At 41.3% G+C, this 22,485-nt stretch overlaps 1 protein-coding gene across 10 annotated transcripts in view; it reads right to left on the bottom strand.

The window, feature by feature from the left end:
- Positions 1-22,485, bottom strand: part of LOC100153359 (ATP-binding cassette sub-family C member 4-like) — a 188,577-nt gene that overhangs the window by 35,220 nt on the left and 130,872 nt on the right. For 8 of the 10 annotated variants that reach the window (XM_084982131.1, XM_084982126.1, XM_084982133.1 and 5 more), the window contains 2 exons: positions 21,052-21,207; positions 1,306-1,395 (listed from right to left, as the gene is read on the bottom strand). In XM_084982131.1, coding sequence (XP_084838257.1) covers positions 1,306-1,395; positions 21,052-21,207 — 246 coding nt within the window. The remainder of the gene's footprint in view (positions 1-1,305; positions 1,396-21,051; positions 21,208-22,485) is intronic. The other 2 variants (XM_084982128.1, XM_084982132.1) reach the window with 1 other exon arrangement.

Here is a 22,485-nt window from a genome sequence, read left to right as displayed (position 1 = left end):
TAAACCCCTAGCCTGGGAATCTCCATATGCCATGGGTTCAGCCCTAAAAAGCAAAAAAAAAAAAAAAAAAAAAGAAGCAAGGTACAATTCTCTGAAATAACAATATCGCTAAACATTTAGTAACATTTTTTATTTATTATTATTACTACTACTACTACTATTATTACTATTATTCGTCTTTTTAGGGCTGTACCAGCAGCATATGGAGGTTCCCAGGATGGGTTCAAATAGGAGCTGTAGCAATGCAGGAAGATCCGAGCCATGTCTATGACCTATACCACAGCTCACGGCCAGATCCTTAACACACTGAGCGAGGCCAGGGATTGAACCCACATCCTCATGGATGCTAGTCAGATTCATTTTTGCTGAGCCACAATGGGAACTCCTAGAACCTTTTTATTAAGTGCTTCTTTTTAAAAGCAAAAAACTGAGCTAGGTCCTCTGGGAAATCAGAACCCAATCTACAGTTCAGAAGTCTAAATAGAGCTTCAGCCATCATAGAATCAATTTACAAAACTAGGGTGAATACACAAAATAATCTATCAAAATACACGAACCACAGAAAGGTCTACTCAATATTCTGCAATAACCTATATGAGAAAAAGAATGGATATATGTATAAATAAAAAATTTTTTAAGAAGTCAAAATCCTTTTCATGCAAAGGTAAGGAAATTCAAAAATTCATGTAAAGGGAAACACACATTTAACAGAAAATTTTCTAGAAATAAACCTTTGCATATAGCACTGAGCAAAAGACCCAGGTTCTGTTATCTGCATTCATGCTGCAGCATCAAAATGACATGATTGTCAAAAACCAATTATCATCATATCCCAACTACATAATTTACCTTTAGAAACACTTACAAAACTTAACGGCTTTTTATTGGTATGATCTCATTTATCTCTCAGTTAATAGTGAAAAAACTACTATTGTCTCCACTTAGTATGTTCCCTAAGACCTGAGGAATAAAGTGAGTATTTCAGGGTAATTAAGGTAATTAATTTATTGGGTCACTTGGTAGAATTTGAACCCATAATTATATTTTCTAGTTTAGTGCTTTGCTAAGGACAAGATGTCTCTGGTTACCCTGGGTTCTAGGAATAAAGCTAAAATGAAAACATAAGGCATTATCTCAGTTTTCATCACCATCAATAGACACATTTTCATTTACAGTTGTACCCAGGTCATCAATGGTCTCCTAGGAGGTAAAGTCAGTTAAACTCATAAGCTCCCCTTAATTACCTGCAGTGATACAAATGTACACACACTTATACTAACAAGTTAATTACATTTAATAAATTACCTCTTCTAAGGCATTCCACAGTTCCTCATCTGTATGCTCATGAAAGGGATCCAGATTTTTCCTCATTGTCCCAGTGAATAAAACAGGTTCCTAAATACCCCAAAATTGTGAATGTTATTAAATTAACTACACTTTTTATCATGCTAGACTGATTATAGAACAGAATTAAAATACAGAAAACCAAAATTTACCATAATCATTAAAAACAAGGCTGCAAATGCTTGTTTACAAAACAGTATCTCTCAATTTCCACTGTACAAAGTAGGCTCTAAAATATCTTGCAGACAACTGAACACTAAAAAAGGAAAGTGCTGGAACGTGTCATCTTAAGAAAAAAGCTGAAGAAAAGAACAGCCCATGGCCTGGTGCTAAAAGCTGGACTCTTTCGAATGGCAAACTGAAGTATTACCTGTGGAGTGGGTGCCCTGCCCGGAGCTCTTCCCGACTGGGACTCCAGGTTGTTGTTCACAGGACTCTCCTGTGCTGCCTGGATCTGGATGTAGGTGTTTCCTCAGTTTGATGATGTATGAATCTCTATCTTTTACTATTATGCCTTAACCAGTGTCTTAACTGTAGTCTTTTGTTAATAAACCCTCTAATTCTTGTTAAACTAAGTGAGGAGTGGTTATTTTGCCAGAAAATCCTATGATCCTTGACACCTAAAGTATGGCATTCAACAAAACATCTGCCTAAGCAAAAATATAAGGATATAATTATTTGAGGAGGAGGTCCTGTGGTGGCTCGGTGGAAACAAATCTGACCAGTATCCATGAGGATGCTGGTTTTCGATCCCTGTCCTCACTCACTGAGTTAAGGATCTGGCGTTGCCATGAGCCGTGGTCAAAGATGTGGCTTGGATCTGACTTTGCTGTGGCTGTGGTGTAGGCCAGCAGCTGCAACACCGATTTGAACCCTAGCCTGGCAATGTCCACATGCTGCAGGTGCAGCCCTAAAAATACAAATTATTATTATTACTATTAGAATCACTATTATCAGTTGATGAACTTTGCATCAGGAGAGCTAGATACATTGTCCACTCTGGTCTGATACTAGGAAATACCAGTAGCATGATTAGTTGAGGTTTGTGCCTCAAAGCAAAACTGTTCTATTTTTTCACATTGGCCCTGAAGAATGAACTAGGATATTTTCGGCATTGGTCAGAGAGTCTTCTGGGATCTGGAATTTTTCTACGTGTGTAAGTGGGACATCTCCACACGTGCAAAGAGAGTTTCAGATACTGAGGTCTGTGGTACCTCTGTTCATGAGGAGATCACCTCTGATCCTGCACCAGCTGACCCCCACATCATCTCAATGGTGCATCAGGAGAATGAGCCTCACAAAACCTCATTATTAACTGCAGGGCCAGGGTGACCTGAAACCCACTGTGACGAGCACCGCACAAAAAAACTATTGTTCCTATTCATCTGCTTCCAGAAGAGACACAAGTAAATCACTCTGGAAACACAAGCCTCCTTCTAGGTTTCAAGACAGGATCTTGCACATAAGCTCACATAGGCCATTTATGTTTTCTTCTGGAAAGCTCTAGTAACCTAAACCACAAGAACACAGGCAGCAGAGAAGAGCCCAACTGGCTCCTTTTGGTGAAGGGACAGGACAATGGGATGCACGGATGTGGGAACAAAGGAGACCTGACTCTTCCATGAGGGCACAGGAGCTTTTGCAAGGAATCACCAGCCTCAAATCCTCCTGCCTGGCCTTGGGCTGGACTGTTGGTTCCTCCTCACTCACAAAAGCCCACGAAGAAAGATGAAGAAGCCATTTCCTTCCATAGCCGTGAAGGAGGACACTCGGAGAGCCTCCCGTACCTTCTTTCCCTGTTGTCTTAGTTTGAGGTCTGGTGAGAGAGAAATGGATGCAGAAGACACACGCTGTGCCACCAAAAAAAGACACAACTCTAAGCAAAATCCAAAATTAAAAAGACATTCCTAAATGTAAGACCAGATACTATAAAACTCTTAGAGGAAAACAGAGGTCACTCTCTGATGTAAACTACAGCAATATCTTCTCAGATACACCTCCTAAAGAAAATAAAAACAAAAATAAACAAATGGGACCTAATTAAACTTAAAAGCATTTGCACAGCAAAGGAAACCATACACAAACCAAAAAGACAACCTACAGAATGGGAGAAAATAGTTGCATACGAAGCAACTGACAGGGATCAATATCCAGAATATACAACCACCTCCTGCAGTTCAATAGCAAGAAAACAAACAAGATAAAAGAAAAAAAAATGGGCAGAAGATCTAACTTGATGTTTCTCCAAAGAACACATATGGATAGCCAAAAAACACAAGAAAAGATACCCAACATCTCTAATTATTAAAGAAATGCAAATTAAAACTACTATGAGGTACCATCTTATACCATCCAGAATGCCCATCACCAAAAAGTCTACAAATAATAAATGCTAGAGAGGGTGCAGAGAAAAGGAAATCCTCCTACACTATTGGTGGGGATGTAAATTGGTGGAACCACTACGGAAAATAGTATGGCGGTTTCTCAAAAAATTAAATATAGAACTACCACATGATCTTGCAATCCCACTCACGGGCATCTATCCAAAGAAAACCATAATTCAAAAAGATACATGCACCCCAGTGTTCACTGCAACACTACTTATAACAGCCAAGACAGGGAAGCAACCTCCATGTCAAGTGACAGAAGAATGGATAAAGAAGATGTGGTATAGGAGTTCCCATTGTGGCGCAGTGGTTAACAAATCCGACTAGGAACCATGAGGTTGGGGGTTCGACCCCTGGCCTTGCTTAGTGGATTAAGGATCCGGTGTTGCCGTGAGCTGTGGTGTATGTAGACTGCAGACGTGACTCGGATCCTGTGTTGCTGTGGCTCTGGTGTAGGTTGGCAGCTACAGCTCAAATTCGACCCCTAGACTTGGAACCTCCATATGCTGTGGGAGCGACCCAAGAAATGTCAATAAAGACAAAAAAAAAATGTGGTATATAGATACACAATGGACTATTAGCCATAAAAAGCATGAAACAACGCCATCAGCAGCAACATGGATGGACCTAGAGATTATCATACTAAGTGAAGTTAGACAGTGAAAGACCAGCATCATCTGATATCACCTATATGTGGAATCTAAAAAGAAAGGACACAAATGAACTTATTTACAGGATAGAAACATATTCACAGACATTGAAAAACATACAGTTGCCAAAGGGGACAGGTGGGGAGCTGTGAGGGTTGGACTGGGGGTTTGGGATTGGCATATGCACACTGAGGTATATGGAAGGACTGGCCATTGGGGACCTGCTGTACAGCACAGAGAACTCTACCCAGTGTCCGGTGATAATCTATGTGGGGAAAGAATCTGAGAGAAATGGACATGTGTATACATATGACGGGGTCACTTTGTTGTACAGCAGAAATTATCCCAACCTTGTCAATTAACTACATATAAATAAAAATTTTTTAAAATTATGAAGGGAGCTCTCTTTGCACAAAGCTGTTTAAGCGGCCAACATACCTCCAAAGCACCGAAAATCACTGGTCATGTGACATTACAAAAGGAATACTGAACTGAGCTGAAAAATCCTGAGACCCAAATGCAAGGTCCCCTTAAAACTCTCAAATTTAGGTTCAAAGACTAAACAACCACTTAGGCAATGGTAAGAGTTCCCTGTCAGGGAAATCACCATCATCTACTTTACATTTTGGAAAAACTTCTCACTCTCTGGAATGAGCAACTCTGTTTCCACAGGCCAGGCAATGGCGCTTCCTTCGGCTTTTCCACGAGGTTTACACAAACGACGTGAGCAGGCGAGGGGAGGCTGGTGCCCACTATTCCCCCCTCCCCTCTGACTCTCCCCACCTTCCCTCAAGGCTCTAAAGCAGGGGCCGGATTCTACTCCGGGGCCCAGATGCGGGACCCTTCAAGGACTCGTATTTGAGGAGGTGAGGGGCCTGAAAAAGGCAGGTTAATGAACCAGCTTTGAGCCCAACTGGGAGAAGGGAGACGGGGTCTCTGTGCTCATAATAAGGACAAGAATGTCTCTTTGCCCATCACAGCTTGTGTGACCTGAACAGTTTTTCCCTCCAGGTTCCTCTCACGGAGCAAGTTCATGTCTTGTAAGGGGTCTAAGGTTTAAAGTGTCCACCAGGTTTTCAACATATACTCTAGAGAGGTATTAGTTACCTAAGCTAATCTACAAAAAAAAAAAAAAAAAAATTAAATAACGTTTTTTAATTTGTTCCTTCAATTCACAAAGAAAAGGCTCACAGTATTAGCAGGTTACTGACAGCCATTTTGCTGGTTCAGGAGAACAGGCCAGGGACCCCATTTAAAGTTCAATCACCTGCTTCATAATCGGGGCCTCTCTCTACTGTCACCTCCCTCACCTTCTTCTCTTCAGGAAACTCCCTGAAGAGGATGAAGCTCTGCAAAGACTGGGGACTAAAGGGAGATTCTTTGCAAAAAGAGGAGTCCCTCCTCCTGAGCCCCTGCCAGACGCCTGCAGCTGCTTCAGGCTGAGCTGTGGTCAGAGCCCTCAGACACGCGGCAGGCCTTAAGGAGGTTCTGCTCATTAGCACCAAACCACTGCTGGTTGTTGTAAAAAGAAAAAAAAAATAAGGTTAAGATTTCCCACAGCAATAAAGGCCCTCACTGAAATCTATACTAACAGTCTAAATGGATATATTGGACAAATACAAGTATTTATTTAGCAGTGTTAGATGGAAGAACATAGTTTAATAACTATTTCTCTGTTATGTGCCAAATATGTTTCAAAATCAGTTAAATTTCAATAAAAAGTTGATGGAAAAGAATAACTGATTACAACATTAACTGACTGAAGCTGTATTTTTCATTAAAGCCAGTAACTTATGAACAATGTCTGTTTTAAAATGTCCATGTGTTTTACGCACAGAGGTCACTTTGGTTTATACTTTCATCACTCGCCCATAAGAAACCATTGTTATCTTCAAAAGGTAATAAAAGTACTTACAGACAGACACTGCAAGGGCAGGTAAAGGTCAAACTAAGGATCATTTCCGACAGATATTCAATTACTCACCTCTGAGCAATGAAGTTAATAAACTAATTTCATAAACATCTGCGGGTAGAACACACAGTGTAGACATTTATAGCAGGACACACAACCTTCACATAAATACACACAGTATTTATTGGCTCACACATATTTTTTCTGAAGGAACACATTTAAACTGCATTTACCAAGAGTTAGCTGGCACAGCAGAGTCAGGGAAACAAATGTTCTTCTTCAGTGTAAAATATTAAGTGGAACATTAGTTTCCAAACTGTTTTGGAGCGTCCCTTGTGGTACTGCAGGTTAAGGATCCAGCATTGCCACACATGTGGTGCAGGCTGCAACTGCTATGCAGGTTCAATCCCTGGCCTGGGAACTTTGGGTGAACCCCTCCCCCCTTGAAATTGTTTCCATCATGATTCAAAATTTATACTTTAAAAATTTTATTCTTTCTATGGATTGGGAGGCTGAGATCAGCATATACACACTGCTATATACTAAGTCGACTGGTAACAAGGACCTACTGTATATCTCGAGGAAATCTATTCAATTCTCTGTGATAGCGTATATGGGGATAGAATCTGGAAAAGAATGGATATATGTATATATATGGCTGATTCACTTTGCTGTACACCTGAAACCAACACAACATTGTTAAGTCACCTATACGTCAATGAAATTTATTAAAAACAAACCCAAAATAAATTTAATCCTTTTTGCCACATTCGGTAGTAATTATTTCTGTTGTAACTAATATAACACAAGTTCATATTAGCTGTGTGACCCAGAGCATTTAGTGTAGTAAGTGGATAATCCCTCAACACAGCTGCAAGACTGAGAACTGCAATCTTACTGGCCCTTGTGTCTGCGCTGCTGGAAGACAAGACCCTCATTATCTTAAAAAGAAACCCTACACACTCACCTTCAGAGGCTTAAGGACCTGGGATCAAGGCAAAACAATACAACTGGTGACAAAGGAACCAGATAAAGCGCAACAGTTTGCCCCAATCGTTTCAGTCCCAAACCAGAAAACTGCCCTCCACTAAAATACATCCTCAAGAGTAGCTGCTGCTGCTGTTTCCTCAGAGCTACCTTCTCATTTCTAATCTGAGGACCTGACTTAAGCGGCAGCCAGTGCCCCTGTTTCAAGACTGAGGGAATCACAGGAAGTCACTGTACATCTTGGCTTCTTCCTCCTTTTTTTTTTTTTTTTTTTTTTTTTTTTTTTTTTTTAAGCCTGTAACCTCTGAATCAATGACTGAACTCAATTCTCATAAAATCCTCTTTCAGCGGCTCCAACAAGCAGTTCCATGGGATTTTATAAAGATTTCAGTGTCAGATAAAAAGCACCGCCTATATTAGGCTCGAATCCAGTTATCTTTCTTTACCAGTAACAGTACACCCACCTCCTCTTTCTTTGAGTTTTCTTATTAATAAGGAAAAATGGGAAAGAAAACCAGGTAATCAGGAAGGAATCTTAAAGAGACAGTCTGGTTCAGTTTCTTCAAACTACTAAAGAAAATGCAGGAATGGAAATACCAAAAGAGCAGTGTGGGCTGTTTAAAAAATACTCGGCTTTTGCTTTGATTTTTTTTAAAAAAACCTCAAATATAAAAAATGAATCTGTTTAATCATGATAAAGATGACAGACACTGTTCAGTACCAAACTCTGAGTTACAATCATACATACTAAATTTACATGGGATCCCTCTTCAATTGAAAATATTTCCTTTGTCGGAGGAATTCCCATCTTGGCACAGTGGAAACAAATCAGACTAGGAACCATGAGGTTGTGGGTTCGATCCCTGACCGTACTCAGTGGGTTAAGGATCCAGCGTTGCTGTGAGCTGTGGTGTAAATCACAGACACAGCTCGGATCCTGTGTTGCTGTGGCTGTGGCGTAGGCCGGCAGCTACAGCTCTGATTAGACCCCTAGCCTGGGAACTTTCATATGTTGAGGGTGTGGGCCCTAAAAGTTCAAAAGACAAAAGAAAAGAAAAAAGAAAAAATTTTCTTTGTGCCAAAAGGATAAAGATCCCTGGATGTAAAGAATCATCCAGAGAAGTTCTAAAATCCATTTTCCAGATTCTTTCAGAGAAGCAAGTTCTTCCCTTAATATCATCACAATGGCTGTTCTTTCCGGGGAACACACTTCAGTCTGGAGCACAAAGGACACATACACTGTAGCTGCCCATTGTGGATGGAAAGTATTTAGGAACTGCTTTCAGTTTTTGCTTTTTCCTGAAATTCTGAATACAAATGGAGAAGCACTGTCTATGCCCCCAATAGCTGTTTTTTGAAAGGTCCCCCCAGGACTCCAGGACTGACAGTCCAAGTCCCCACTCCCCTGCCTCTGGTTCCTATGAAGGTCCTCACCAAGACCACATCTCCCCCAGTTCTGACCTGCTCATGGTGGGGTGAGCAGTGACAGGGATGAGCCTGGGATGGAGAGAGCACTCTGGAAGCTCCCTGCTGCTCCCAGGATTACAGGGAGCAGGGAGTCAGGGAGGTTGATGTGGGCCCCATGCACCCAAGCAGGCAACGCAGAGAAACAGCACTGGGCCCCCTCTGCAGAGTCTGCTCTCAGCGTCCTAGGTTCCCTCCCTCAGGATGTTCAGGTGCCAGCAACACTGCTTCCTACTCACTTGAGGGAAGAAGGGTGTAAGCTTTCTGCACTTGAATAGGTGACTTCAAGGAATCAAACCAATGGATTTTCTCCACTTCCAAAGCCAGTTTGACACTGTGAAGAAAAATGGTTCTTGGCTGGAGAGGGTAAGATTTTGAGTATCTTCTCCTGACACTCATTAGCCCATGGCATATAAGTGAACAAACCTGTTTCTGAACTAATACTATCCTTCAAATTAGGGACACGACACTAGGAGAAATATCTGCCAGCTCTATTCTGTATATATTTACTATGTTATAGTTTGGGGAATCCTTTTGAGTGTGCAGTAGGAAAAAGTGGAAAAAATATTTGACGAGAATATCATTCAGTTCAACAAATATTCATTAAAAAAAAAAGGACTATGGAATTCCTGTCATGGCGCAGTGGTTAACGAATCCGACTAGGAACTATGAGGTTGTGGGTTTGATCCCTGGCCTTGCTCAGTGGGTTAAGGATCCGGCATTGCCGTGAGCTGTGGTGTAGGTTGCAGACACAGTTCGGATCCCATGTTGCTGTGGCTCTGGTGTAGACCAGCGGCTACAGCTCCAATTCGACCCCTAGCCTGGGAACCTCCATATGCTGCGGGAGTGGCCCTAGAAAAGGCAAAAAGACAAAAAAAAAAAAAAAAAAAAAAAAAAAAAAAAAGGACTGTTCTAAGCTCTGATTCTACAGCTTATTAGCTAGTAGACTTGCCGTAAGTTATTAATCTTCCCAAGCCTCATTTCCCTCACTGGAAGATGGGGCTAACCTTGCAGGGCTGCTGGGAGAATATAGAACAACAATAAAGATCCTGGCATGAGGCTCACACGGACCAGGACCAGGTCAACAGGGGACAGGGAGGGACCGTGTTTGTCAAACTGCAGGTGTAGCCAATGGATCAGGAAATAAATATGGTGCCACATGACCATCATTTTGTCTCTAATATGAACTAGAACTGATATGACAGAAATTGTCAGAGCACAGAGCAAGAGTAATATTATTTTGTGAAGTTTTTGTTCCTGTTTCTGTGCATGTGCCGCACACTCACATAAAGTCACGATATGAAGCAGTTCCACCATGGACTGCCATCAAGAGGATTTTGAAGTCACTAGCAGAGTGGTTATCTGCTCAGGCTATGGAGCTGGGATTCTCCTTAAATTTGATCCTGTTTGTATTTGGAAATGGACCCCTTTTCAGTTGCATCAGTTGCAAATATTTTCTCCCATTTCCTAAGTTGTCTTTTTGTTTGTTTATGGTTTCCTTTGCTGTGCAAAAGCTTTTAAGTTTAATTCAGGCCCCATTGGTTTATGTTTGCTTTTCTTTCCATTACTCTAGGAGATGGATTCAAGAAAATATTGCTGTGATTCATGTCCAAGAGTGTTTTTCCTTTGTTTTCCTCTAAGAGTTTTATGGTATCTTGTCTTACATTTAGGTCTTTAATTCATTTTGAATTGATTTGTGTATGTGGTGTTAGAGAATGTTCTAATTTCATTCCCTTACATGGAGCTGTTCCAGATTTCCCAGCACCACTTCTTAATGAGACTGTCTTCTCCACTGTATATTCTTGTATCCCTTATCTTAGACAAATTGAGTATAAGTGCATGGGTTTATTTCTGGGCTTTCTATCCTGTTTCACTGATTATGTATCTGATGTTTGTGCTGGTGTTGTATTGTTTTCATTATTGTAGCTTTGTAGTATGGTCTGAAGCCAGAGAACATGATTCCTCCAGCTCCGTACTTCTTTATCAAGATTGTTTTGGCTATTAGAGATCTTCTCTATTTCCATACACATTTTAAAATGTTGTTGTTTTTTTCAGGGCCTCGCCTACAGCATATGGAAGTTCCCAGGCCAGGGGTCGAATCCAAGCTGAAGTTGCTGGTGACAGCAACATGGGATCTGAATTGCATCTGCAACCTACACCACAGCTCACAGCAACATTGGATCCTCAACACACTGAGCGAGGCCAGGGATCGAACCTGCTTCCTCATGGATATGAGTCAGGTTTTTAACCCACTGAGCCACAATGGGAACTCCACATTCTCTCTTTAATCAACCAATATTGTGCCTTGGAGACAAAGGCATAAAAAGTGGAATAATAAAGGTTCTGTGTTTACAATGGTTGGTGAGCCTTATCTGCATGGATACAAAGCTTAGCTCTGTTTTGTAAGCATGCAGAGTATGTGTGCAGAGCATGCTCTAAAGTAGGGTAGAACCTAAACCTGCTCATGCCAAGGTCTATTTAGCCTTTGCTCAGATGTGCTTCCAAACATGATGAGCAGAGCCAACATTATTTCTTTGTTTATAGAATTCTTTTCCATACACAAGCATAAAACTTTTCTTATTAAGAAGCATTAAAAACGCAGGGCACATTTCTAAATCCTTTCATCCAAGGACATAAAAGGACTTTTGGACACACTCATCATTTCTGCTACCTAGTTTCAGTTGGCCCATGTCAGAAATGGGTACAGGGAGAGAGGACAAGATGGCGGAGGAGTAGGGGGACACGCTCGCCCTCTCCCACAAACACAACAAAAAAAGCACATCTACAGAATAAATGACTCACACAGAACAGCAACCAATCGCTGGCAGCGGAACCTAAACTCCAATAACGGCAAGAAGTTCGTGACATTACTGGGCAGAACGGGAGAAAAGAGGAGAGTGAGAGAAGGTGAATCCGAGCGGGACAGGCTCTCCCGAAAAGGAACTGCGGAGGAGAAAGGGATCCCACACCTTGGAAAGTCACCTACACGGGGGAAAGATCAAACGAACCAGAGGAATCTCCAGATGCAGAGAAGAGTGTAGCAGTAAGTTGGAGTACGGAAAAGCCGATCAAGAACCCAACGGACCATTTGAACTACGGGCACAGTCACCAAAAATTGAGACGCCTGGGTAGGGGCTGGGCACCGGGACCTCGGCTCCAGAGGTTAGACCCCCAGAACGGGCTGGGGGGGGCGGGGCAGAGCGGAAACTGCTTGGGAGGTCTAGAAACCATTTGACAGGGCAGAGACTGCCTGGGAGACTAGAAAACAAAGCTGTCGCAGAGGAAGGGAGCAATACTCTAGGGGCGGGGAAGTGGAAAGCCTCATCAGAGGGAACCTGGGAGAAGAGCCTGGTCTGCGCCTGTGCTGGGGAGAGGAGAGAAGAAGGGGTGGGTCCCCATAGAATACCCCCCACGCCACAGCAAGCTTACAGGCCTGCTAGCTAGCTGGAAGCTGTGCTTCCCAGTGCATCCCCTCCCCCCACCCCCGCCACCCCCTACACTCTCGCCGAACCTGGGGCTGCCTGCCATCCAGGAGGGCTGGCCTCAGAAATTGCCTGAAGCCTACCATCGCAGGGGCTGTCCCTGCACAAGCCTGCTTGCCCTTTGTAGGGGCTACATTTCCGCAGAGTAGCACCAAACACCACCAGCCCCCGAGAAAAGGCCTGCAGCCCAGAAAAGCTAGAACAAGCCTAGCCAGGCCGTGAATAGATCTGCCTAATTCTCGGATGGTTTTTCTGAGTCGGGCTGCCCCAGGGAGGAGCCTCTTGGGTTTCCAGCGGCCCTGCTACCCGCCCAAGCCCCCAGGGGGTGCCCCACCCCTGCGGAATAGCTGCTCAGCACCACCAGCCCCCTTGCAGCCCAGAAAAGCTGCAACAAGCTTGGCCAGTCTGTGAAAAGTTCTGCCTACATTCTCAGGCCATCCTTCTGAGTTGGGCTGCCCTAGGGAAGAGCCTCTTAGGTTCTCAGAGACCCAGATAGCTGCTCCAGCCCCCAGGGGGTGTTGCACTCCGAACAGCTTCCCAACACTGCCAACCCCCTGCAAGAACCCCACAGCCTAAAAACACCAGAGCAAGCTCTGCATGACGAAGTGAAATCTGCTACCATCGCGGTGTGGACCTCTCAGTCCTGTCTGCCCTCAGGAAGTCCTCCTTTGCTTCAAAGAAACACTGTTAGCCCCATCAACACTCCAGAAAAGCCACACTGCCTCAAAAAAGACTGACCAACAATACCAGCCCTCAGGAAATATTCCACGGCAGTGACAAGGCAAACACTGCCCGATAACAGAGAGTACAACTCCCTCAGGAGAAAGAAAACAACAAGCAAGATGAAGAAGCTGAGAAACCACCCCCAGTCAAACCAACAGGAGAACTCACCTAAAGCAGTCAACAATGAAACAGATCTCTGCAGTCTGACAGACCTGGACTTCAAAAGAGAAATAGTGAAAATACTGAAGGAATTAAGAGAAGATATGAACAGAAATGCAGATACCCTCAGAAAGGAACTAGAAAATATAAGGAGGAGCCAAGAAAAACTAGAACATTCATTTGCAGAGATGCAAACTGAACTAAGGGCAGTAAAAACCAGAATGAATAATGCAGAAGAACGAATCAGTGATATGGAAGATAGAATAATGGAAATCACTCAATCTGGTCAACAGACAGAAAACCGAATCAAAAAACTGGAAAGCAATATAAGAGACCTATGGGATAATATAAAGCGGGCCAATCTACGCATAATAGGAATTCCAGAAGGAGTAGAAAAAGATAAGGGAATGGAAAATATATTTGAAGAAATTATCGATGGAAACTTCCCAAATGTAAAGGATACTGGGTTCAAGATACAAGAAGCACAGAGGGCCCCAAACAAACTGAACCCAAATAGACCCACACCAAGACACATCATAATAAAAATGGCAAAAGTTAGTGATAAAGAGAGGATCCTCAAGGCAGCAAGAGAAAAACAGAATGTTACCTACAAGGGAATCCCCATAAGAATATCAGCTGATTTCTCTACAGAAACACTACAGGCCAGGAGGGAATGGCAAGAGATATTTAAAGTGCTAAAAGGAAAAAAATATGCAACCTAGACTACTCTATCCAGCAAGAATATCATTTAAAATAGAAGGGGAAATAAAATTTTTTCCCAACAAACAAAAACTTAAAGAATACAGCAACACAAAACCCAGGTTAAAGGAAATATTGAAAGGGCTTCTCTAAACCAAAAAGAAAGGAAGGAAAGGGAAGAAAAAAGAAAAGAAAAAAAGAAGAAGAAGAAGAGGAAGAACTAGGACTGTGGAAACCGCAATCAGAGAGCAGTCACTCAAATAAGCCAGAAAACAGATTTAATCATGAACATGCTTCAAACAAAATAAAATTAAAAATAAAAAAATAAAAGAGTCATCAAAACCATAAAATGTGGGCAAGGGATGTTAGGAGGTAAATAACCCATTTTGTTTGTTAGTTTGTATGTTTCTCTTCTTAATTTTAATATAGTAATGAAGTGTTTGAACTTACAGGACCATCAGGCTAAAACACACAATTATGGGAAGGGGTTAGCATATTTAAAAATCAGGGCAACCACAAGCCAAAACCAATTATTGCATTTGCAAAAAATGAAAAAAAAATACACTCAAGCAGATAACAACAGGCGACCATCCAACCAAAAAAAAAAAAAAAAAAAAAAAAGAAAGGAAGAATGGAGAACCATAGAATCAACTGGAACATGAGGTTCAAATGGCAATAAATAATCATCTATCAATTATCACCTTAAATGTCAATGGACTGAATTCCCCAATCAAAAGACACAGAGTGGCTGAGTGGATAAAAAGGCAAAAACCTTCAATATGCTGCCTACAAGAAACTCACCTCAGGACAAAAGATACATATACATTGAAAGTGAAAGGGTGGGGAAAAATATTTCACGCCAATAGACATGACAGAAAAGCAGGAGTCACAACGCTCATATCAGACAAAATAGACTTTAAAACAAAAGACATAAAGAAAGACAAAGAAGGACACTATTTAATGATTAAGGGATCCATCCAAGGAGAGGATGTTACTATCGTCAACATATATGCCCCAAATATAGGAGCACCCAGATACATACAACAAATATTAACAGACATAAAGGGAGATATTGATGAGAATACAATCATAGTAGGAGACCTAAATACCCCCCTCCCATCAATGGACAGATCCTCTAGACAGAAAACCAATAAAGCAACAGAGATCCTAAAGGAAACAATAGAAAAGTTAGACTTAATTGATATCTTCAGGACACTACATCCAAAAAAATCAGAATACACATTCTTCTCAAATGCTCATGGAACATTCTCAAGAATCGACCACATATTGGAACACAAAGCGAATCTCAATAAATTTAGGAGCATAGAAATTATCTCAAGTATCTTCTCTGACCACAATGCCATGAAATTAGAAACCAACCATGGGAAAAGGAAAGAGAAAAAAACCTACTACACAGAGACTAAACAACATGCTACTAAAAAACCAATGGGTCAATGAGGAAATCAAGAAGGAAATTAAAAACTACCTTGAAACAAATGATAATGAAGACACAACCTCTCAAAATCTATGGGATGCTGCGAAAGCAGTGCTCAGAGGGAAATTTATAGCAATCCAGGCCTTTCTCAAAAAAGAAGAAAGATCCCAAATTGACAACTTAACCCTCCACCTAAATGAATTAGAAAAAGAAGAACAAAAAAGTCCTAAAGTCAGCAGAAGGAAGGAAATTATAAAGATCAAAGAAGAAATCAATAAAATAGAGACTCAAAAAACAATAGAGAAAATTAATAAAACCAAGAGCTGGTTCTTTGAAAAGGTGAACAAAATTGACAAACCCCTGGCCAGACTCACTAAAAAGAGGAGAGAAAGAACCCAAATCACCAAAATTATAAATGAAAAAGGAGAAATCACAACGGATACAGCAGAAATACAAAAAACCATAAGAGAATACTATGAACAACTATACGGCAACAAGTTTGACAATCTGGAAGAAATGGACAATTTTCTAGAATCTTACAGCCTGCCAAAACTGAATCAAGTAGAAACAGACCAACTGAACAGACCGATCACTAGAAATGAAATTGAAGAGGTCATAAAATCACTCCCTACAAATAAAAGTCCAGGACCAGATGGCTTCACAGGTGAATTTTATCAAACATATAAAGAGGAATTGGTGCCCATCCTCCTTAAACTCTTTCAAAAGGTTGAAGAAGAAGGAATACTCCCAAAGACATTCTATGAGGCCACCATCACCCTCATTCCAAAACCAGACAGAGATACCACCAAAAAAGAAAACTATCGGCCAATATCATTGATGAATATAGATGCAAAAATTCCCAACAAAATCTTAGCCAACCGAATCCAACAACATATCAAAAAAATTATACACCATGACCAGGTTGGGTTCATCCCAGGTTCACAAGGATGGTTCAACATACGCAAATCAATCAGCATCACACACCACATTAACAAAAAAAAAGGTCAAAAATCATATGATCATCTCAATTCATGCAGAAAAAGCATTTGACAAAGTCCAACATCCATTCCTGATTAAGACCCTCGCCAAAGTGGGTATAGAGGGAACATTCCTGAATATAATCAAAGCCATTTATGAGAAACCCACAGCAAATATAATACTCAATGGGGAAAAAACTGAAAGCCTTCTCACTCAAATCTGGAACAAGACAGGGATGCCCACTCTCACCACTGCTCTTCAACATCGTTTTGGAAGTCCTAGCCACAGCAATTAGACAAACAAAAGAAATAAAAGGCATCCATATAGGAAGAGAAGAGATCAAACTGTCACTGTATGCAGATGACATGATACCATACATAGAAAACCCTAAGGACTCAACCCCAAAACTCCCTGAACTGATTAATAAATTCAGCAAAGTAGCAGGATATAAGATTAACATTCAGAAGTCAGTTGCATTTCTGTATACCAGCAATGAAATATTAGAAAAGGAATACAAAAATACGATGCCTTTTAAAATTGCACCTCACAAAATCAAATACCTCAGAATACACCTGACCAAGGAGGTAAAGGACCTATATGCCGAGAACTATAAAACTTTAATCAAAGAAATCAAAGAAGATGTAAAGAAATGGAAAGATATTCCATGGTCGTGGATTGGGAAAATCAATATTGTGAAAATGGCCATCCTACCCAAAGCAATCTACAGATTCAATGCAATCCCTATCAAATTACCCATGTCATTTTCCACAGAACTAGAACGAACAATCCAAACATTTATATGGAACCACAAAAGACCCAGAATCGCCAAAGTAATCCTGAGAAACAAAAACCAAGCAGGAGGCATAACTCTCCCAGACTTCAAGAAATACTACAAAGCCACAGTCCTCAAAACAGTGTGGTACTGGTATCAAAACAGACAGACAGACCAATGGAACAGAATAGAGAATCCGGAAATAAACCCTGACACCTATGGTCAATTCATCTTTGACAAGGGAGGCAAGAACATAAAATGGGAAAAAGAAAGTCTATTCAGCAAGCATTGCTGGGAAACCTGGACAGCTGCATGCAGAGCAGTGAAATTAGAACACACCCTCACACCATGCCCAAAAATAAACTCCAAATGGCTGAAAGACTTAAATATACGACAGGACACCATCAAACTCCTAGAAGAAAACATAGGCAAAACACTCTCTGACATCAACATCATGAATATTTTCTCAAGTCAGTCTCCCAAAGCAATAGAAATTAGAGCAAAAATAAACCCATGGGACCTCATCCAACTGACAAGCTTTTGCACAGCAAAGGAAACCCAAAAGAAAACAAAAAGACAACTTACAGAATGGGAGAAAATAGTTTCAAATGATGCAACCGACAAGGGCTTAATCTCTAGAATATATAAGCAACTTATACAACCCAACAGTAAAAAAGCCAACAACGCAGTAGAAAAATGGGCAAAAGGCCTGAATGGACATTTCTCCAAGGAAGATATACAGATGGCCAACAAACACATGAGAAAATGCTCAACATCGCTGATTATAAGAGAAATGCAAATCAAAACTATCATGAGATACCACCTCACACCTGTCAGAATGGCCATCATTAATAAATCCACAAAGAACAAGTGCTGGAGGGGGTGTGGTGAAAAGGGAACCCTCCTGCACTGTTGGTGGGAATGTAAACTGGTACAGCCACTATGGAGAACAGATTAGAGATACCTTAGAAATCTATACATAGACCTTCCATATGACCCCGCAATCCCACTCTTGGGCATCTATCCGGACAAAACTCTACTTAAAAGAGACACGTGCACCCGCATGTTCATTGCAGCACTATTCACAATAGCCAGGACATGGAAACAACCCAAATGTCCATCGACAGATGATTGGATTCGGAAGAGGTGGTATATATACACAATGGAATACTACTCAGCCATAAAAAAGAATGACATAATGCCATTTGCAGCAACATGGATGGAACTAGAGAATCTCATACTGAGTGAAATGAGCCAGAAAGACAAAGACAAATACCATATGATATCACTTATAACTGGAATCTAATATCCAGCACAAATGAACATCTCCTCAGAAAAGAAAATCATGGATTTGGAGAAGAGATTTGTGGCTGCGTGATGGGAGGGGGAGGGAATGGGAGGGATCGGGAGCTTGCGCTTATCAGACACAACTTAGGATAGATTTACAAGGAGATCCTGCTGAATAGCATTGAGAACTTTGTCTAGATACTCATGTTGCAACAGAAGAAAGGGTGGGGGAAAAACTGTAATTGCAATATATACATGTAAGGATAACCTGACCCTCTTGCTGTACAGTGGGAAAATAAAAAAAATTATAAAAAAAAGAAGTGGGTACAATCAAAACATAAAATCTGAGAATGCAAACTCATCTATTTTCTACTGTAATCATGAAGTCATGAAATCAAATAACAGGGGGAATCTTTTAACAGAGAGATTTTATGTGCTAAAATTTATTTCTATTCCTCCCATAAGCAGTATCTTTAAAATTTTTTTACTGTGATTAAAATCCACACAAAATTTACTACCTTAACCATTTTTCAGGTGTACAGATCAGTAGTATTAAACACATTCCCACTGTTGAACAGCAAACATCAGCATCCAGCCACAGAACTCCTTTCAACTGGCGAAACTCAAACTCTGTACCATTTAACAAGAATGCCCTACTCTCCTTCCCCCACCTCCTGGCAGCCACCATTATACTTCCTGTCTCCATGAACTGACTACTCTAGGTACCTGTCATTAGTAGAATCATGCAGTATCTGTTTCATGTGACTGGTTATTTCATGTAGCATAACACCCTCAAGATTCATCGGTGTTGCAGCATGTGTCGGAATTTCCATCCTTTTAAGGATGAGAAATATTCCATTGTTTGTATATGTACCATACTTTTTTCCTTCTTCTTTCTCTCTCTCTCTTTTTTTTTTCCTGATGCACCCACAGCATGTGGAAATTCTCAGGCCAGGGGTCAAACCCCAGCCACATCAGTGTCTGCACTGAATCCTTAACCGTTAGGCCACCAGGGAACTCTTGTACCACATTCTGTCTCCACCTTTTTGCTATTGTCAATAATGCTGCTATAAACATGCATGTACAGGTATCTCAAAAATACTGCTTTCAATTCTTTTGTGTTTATACCCCAAAGCAGAATTGGTAGATCATATAATAACTACATTTTTAACTTTTTTGAGGAAACTCTATCTTGTTTGCCACAGTGGCTGCACCATTTTACATTCCTACCATCAAGACACCTGTGGCATATGGAGGTTCCCAGGCTTCAGGTCAAATCGGAGCTACAGCTGCTGGCCTACGCCGCAGCCACAGCAACTCGGGATCCCAGCTGCATCTGCAACCTACACCACAGTTCATGGCAACACTGGATCCCTGACCCACTAGGCAAGGCTAGGGATCAAACCCTCATTCTCATGGATGCTAGTCTGATTCATTTCCACTGAACCACACCAGAACACCCAGGATTCCAATTTTCTGGCATGCTCACCAACACTTATTTTATTTTATTGTATCGATAGCGGACATCATAAGGGGTGTGAGGTGGCGTCTCACTGTGGTCTGAAAGAAAGATCTTGATTTCAAAAGTACTTATACTAATTCCAGTTATCTCAGAGGTCAGGGGTGGGTGGCAGTAGCTGTGCTGTCACAGGACACACGTCCATGTTCTCCTTCCTTTGGTGCCACGTTCTACATGCTTCCTCCTAAAGAGGCATTTCAGAGCTCACTGTACCCGCTTCCAGGAAGCACGTCTGCCTGAGCCTTTTGTCTTGACTCTTCCCTGTGTTTCTCATCTCAAGAGGATGTTTTCCTGAGCTTCCCTTGATGATTGTGTGTGTGTGTGTGTGTAAACAACAAGTTGTTAAAGCAGAGGGCAGGATGGAAGATGTGGGCGTAGAGCCTATGTTGCCCTTGACTCTATAATGAGAGACTAGTAATTGCTCAATCAATAGTCTCTGAATTATCTGGGTGGGTGAACCAAAAGGAATGATAGGAGTGTCTGCTGTGCATATAATCCAATCTCCAAACACTCCCTGCACATTGTACTTTTTAAAGAAGCAGAAGAAAACAGAACCAGAGCCCAGGAAGAGAGGGTCACGTCAAGGCTCCACTGTCACAGCAACCAGGCATGGGGTCTGCAGGAAGCTCTCCACACGCACGGACCTGTTTAGTCCTCACAACAGCTCCAGGGGGTGGTACTGCGAGCTGCCCTGTGAGGGGGAGAAGCCTGAGGAGCACAGAGATGGGATCCGAGTCCCGTGCTCCTCCTCACTCTTCTCTACGGCCTCCCTGGTTCTACTCGCTGATGAATGGCTGAATTCTCAATGTCTCCCCAAAGCACCCACACACTCTCTAATTCTCAAAGCCCCAAAGGAGCACAGAAATCCCTCCAGGGAGATGATCACTTTTAAAAGGGTGGCTTTAGTTCCTATAGCAAAGGTGCTTCATTAAGACACTTAGAACTCGTGTTTCCCTTTAGGAACCTCTCCGATGCTAAACAAACCATTTATATGTTTTTCTCAGAATGATACCGTTATCAGCAGAAGAGTCCAGAAATCCATCTGGGTAAGTTATTAAATCAGATACAAATGAATGAACAAACAAAACCTCATGAAAATAACTGTTGAAAATATCTGCTGCTAAAAATACGCTCTATTGGGAGGAAAAAGATCAACATTTTCATGCAATTTGAAAAAACGACAATCAAATTAAAAGCAATTAAACTTAGGTACCTTATGAAAAGAACATGTGAGAATGCTCTGATATGCATACCTGAGGTACGACTGACATTTTCTTCCTTAAATCGTGAAGTCCAATGGTGGTTGTCTTGATCCCACCAATCCAAATTCTACCTTCGGGTTCTGATAATCTGAAAAGGGCCGAGACGAGTGAACTTTTTCCAGCTCCTGTTCTTCCCACAATGCCAACCTGTAAAGAAGTCCAGGAGTGATTAACAATTAAAAATGGGCAGCAAAACTTTGACTATTGAAGATAAATTTTAGTCTATAGGTTTCTCAGCCATGGCACTGTTGACATTATGGGCCAAATAATTCATTTTTTTGGCGGCGGTGGCGGGGGGCGGTGCTGGGCAAGTCCCGTGTACTGTAGAATGTTCAGCAGGAACCCTGGACTCTACGCACTAGCTACCAGAACCCCCCCCGCCCAATTGTGGCAACCAAAAATGTCAGACATTGACAAATGTCCTCTGGTTGGGAACCCCTGGTCTCCAAAAGAGTTAAAAATAACAAAATCGATCTACTGGTAGTGAAAAGCCAGCCGTCTCCTAAGTGGTTCAGAAGATGTCACCATCTATTTATTTATTCATTTATTTAGATTCACATCTTTTTTATATATTTAAATCCAGTCTTGACATTTTTGCAGATTTTGCAATAAATTCATACCTTTTTAGATACAGATAACCATTCCATTAGATATAATTCATTAAATTACCTTTAGTCCTAATGTCTGGGTACTTTGACCTTGAGAATTATGTGGGCAACGAGTCAAGTCAGAAGTGTTGTACATAAACAATACTCACCTTCTCAAGCATCTATTATTTAAGAGGGGTTTTTCTTTGGTAGAGAAACTAAATCACTTCCTAATATTAAATATCTTAATGATCTTCTATCTTGAAAGCAAAAATCTAAAAATTATAAAAGGAAGGTCTCAGTCCCTTAAAAGACAGTAGCCAGTAGACACAATGCACATAATAAGGTCAACAATACCACAAAGAACATCTCCTATTTATAGGAGACCTTTCAGCAGAGCAGTTCAAAAGGTATATCAGGAGTTCCCATTGTGGCTCAGTGGTTAACAAACCTGACTAGCACCCATGATCACCAGCTTCAATCCCTGGTGTGTCAAGGATCTGGCATTGCTGTGAGCTGTGGTGTAGGTCTCGGATGAGGCTCAGATCCCTAGTTGCTGTGGCTGTGGCATAGGCTGGAGTCTTCAGCTCCAATTCCACTCCTAGCCTGGGAACCTCCATATGCCACGGTGCTGCCCTAAAAACCAAAAAGACAAAAAAAAAAAAAAAAAAGGCATTTTATAAACCAATTAATACTTAAAAACTGTATCTTGGAAAGATGTGAAGTATCAGTCTAGTTATTACAACCAAAGCAGAGAGAAATTAAGTGCATTAACAATAAGATTAAAGAATCGATATAATGCAGATAAATTGCTGGTGAGGAATAAAACTGTGCTGTA

Source organism: Sus scrofa, chromosome 11 (assembly GCF_054392235.1).
Source record: "Sus scrofa isolate SSC_HxYL_T2T_F1_AM1 chromosome 11, Sscrofa_HxYL_maternal_Yorkshire_Landrace_v2.0, whole genome shotgun sequence".
NCBI classification, from domain to species: domain Eukaryota; kingdom Metazoa; phylum Chordata; class Mammalia; order Artiodactyla; family Suidae; genus Sus; species Sus scrofa.
Note: the sequence above shows the minus strand (reverse complement) of the source record. Positions and strands in the feature narration are given on the sequence as shown.